The sequence below is a fragment of the Nansenia antarctica genome (assembly GCF_963989245.1).
Source record: "Nansenia antarctica genome assembly, contig: SCAFFOLD_908, whole genome shotgun sequence".
Classification (NCBI taxonomy): Eukaryota; Metazoa; Chordata; class Actinopteri; order Argentiniformes; family Microstomatidae; genus Nansenia; species Nansenia antarctica.
In genome coordinates this window covers 5,001-7,500 of record NW_027662850.1, presented here as the reverse complement: position 1 = coordinate 7,500, position 2,500 = coordinate 5,001, and the positions used below count along the sequence as shown (strand labels likewise).

The 2,500-nt window shown below is 44.2% G+C and overlaps 1 protein-coding gene across 1 annotated transcript in view; it reads right to left on the bottom strand.

Moving 5' to 3' along the window:
* LOC308175422 (calcium uniporter protein, mitochondrial-like) overlaps window positions 1-2,500 on the bottom strand; it is a gene marked incomplete at its 5' end in the record, with an annotated part of 6,435 nt that overhangs the window by 36 nt on the left and 3,899 nt on the right. The window contains 2 exons of the mRNA XM_080551090.1: window positions 1-101; window positions 1,806-1,868. The exon at window positions 1-101 is cut by the window's left edge and continues 36 nt beyond it. Coding sequence (XP_080407216.1) covers window positions 30-101; window positions 1,806-1,868 — 135 coding nt within the window. The 3' untranslated portion in view covers window positions 1-29. The remainder of the gene's footprint in view (window positions 102-1,805; window positions 1,869-2,500) is intronic.

Here is a 2,500-nt window from a genome sequence, read left to right as displayed (position 1 = left end):
TGTCTGTGTGTGTGTGTGTGTGTGTGTGTTCAGGGCTGGATGTGGTTGACAGGAAGCTGCAGCTGGACGGGGTTCCTCAGACGCTCCAGATTACTCTCCACCTACACACACACACACACACACACACACACACACACACACACACACACACACACACAGACACACACAGACACAGACACAGACACACACACACATAGACACACAAACACACATAGTAGACACACACATAGACACACACACACACACACACACACACACACACACACACACACACAGACACAGACACAAACACAGACACACACACACAGACACAGACACAGACAGAAACAGACAGACACACAGAGAGAGAGAGACACACATACACGCACACAATTAGTCTTAATTAGATCAGTTAATTGTGTGTATGTGTGTGTGTGTGTGTAGTCTCACCATTATGGATGGGACAGAATCATGGGTTATTACAATACTCGTTCCCCAGGGTCAAAGTAGATTTTTAACATCAGGACCGTTCAAAAATATTTCCCATTCAAATAAACGCAAATTAACGAACAGAACTAATGTTGGTTCTGTCGCACCATGTGTTGTTGTTTTTGCATTAATCACACACAGGAAAACAATATAGCCTACACAATACACAATAATATTAACATAGTTCAGTTATTATTATGACTTATTATTACTATTGAGTGTGGAACGGGACGAGAGTCTGACGTCATTCAACTGCACGTTAGTTAGTTTACAGTTGGGCTACTAGGCTACTTGTTTTTAGCCTAGCCTAGCTTTGTGAGGGCTACGTTGCTAGTGCTCAGGTTCTGATGTGAGTAAAAACATTTAATTGGTCCCTGTTTCCTTTTTCCTGTTTCCTGTTTTCTGAGGTTGCGTTGCACTGCGTTAGCCAAAAGATGTCTGGGCTAAACTGTTGCAGTGTTAACTGACAGGTAAAGGTGTATGGGCTAAACTGTTGCAGTGTTAACTGACAGGTAAAGATGTCTGGTGTACTGTTGCAGTGTAAACTGACAGGTAAAGATGTCTGGGCTAAACTGTTGCAGTGTTAACTGACAGGTAAAGATGTCTGGTGTACTATTGCAGTGTTAACTGACAGGTAAAGATGTCTGGGCAAACTGACAGGTAAAGATGTCTGGGCTAAACTGTTGCAGTGTAAACTGACAGGTAAAGGTGTATGGGCTAAACTGTTGCAGTGTTAACTGACAGGTCGACACGTTGGTTAAAGATAGGCTCTCATGCTGGGTATTATTAGCGGCATGGCTTTTTTCTGTTCTGCATTATTGTCATGTTGCCTAATTTAAGTATTCAGAAGGAGAAAGTCGTGAGGATTAATAGCAGAATAAATGAGACTTTCCACTGTTGAAGGTGTGTTTAACATATGAATGTTGAAGGTGTGTTTAACATATGAATGTTGAAGGTGTGTTTGTGTTTAACATATGAAGCGGTTTCTTGCAGATGGTCCATGGCTGCCTGTCTGGATGTCGGCACAGGTCGAATAATCGATTATTCCTTCATAACACCCAGCGATTACTGAATATGAAAACATGGTGTGTGTGTGTGTGCGTATGTGTGTGCGTATGTGTGTGTGTGTGTGTGTATCTGTGTGTGTGTATCTGTGTGTGTGTCTCTGTGTGTGTGTGTGTGTGTGTCTGTGTGTGTCTGTGTGTGTATCTGTATCTCTGTGTGTGTGTGTGTGTGTGTGTCTGTATCTCTGTGTGTGTCTGTGTGTCTGTATCTCTGTGTGTGTGTGTGTGTGTGTGTCTTTGTCTGTGTGTCTGTGTGTGTGTGTGTGTGTGTACCTCTGCCAGCTGGTCTCTGAGCTGGTTGTATCTGTGTGTGTTGAAGCTCTCCACCGCCGCCCTCTTGTGGAAGAAATGGAGAAACTGACGATCCTTAGCATCAGGAAACACCAGATCCTACACACACACACACACACACACACACACACACACACACACACGCACACGCACACGCACACGCACACGCACACGCACACACGCACACACAGACACAGATACACACACACACACACACACACACACAGACAGACACACACACACACACACACACACAGACACACACAGACAGACACACACACACACACACACACAGACACACACACACACAGACACAGATACACACACACACACACACACAGACAGACAGACACACACACACACACGCACACACAGACACAGATACACACACACACACACAGACAGACAGACACACACACACACACACACACACACAGACACACACACACACACACATAATAATAATCATTAATTAGGGAAAGAAGGATCACCTTTGTCATTGCACAGGGCACAACAGAATGTATTCATGCTCGAGGTCAGGGGTCAGAGCCATAGAAGGACTCGGGTGTAACGGATTGTAAATCACAATGTAGAGTTGCCATGAAAAGATAGACACGACAGTTGCGTGCTTTGTTTTACTCTAAAGCGCAATGATAGGTTGATAACGGAAAAAAAAA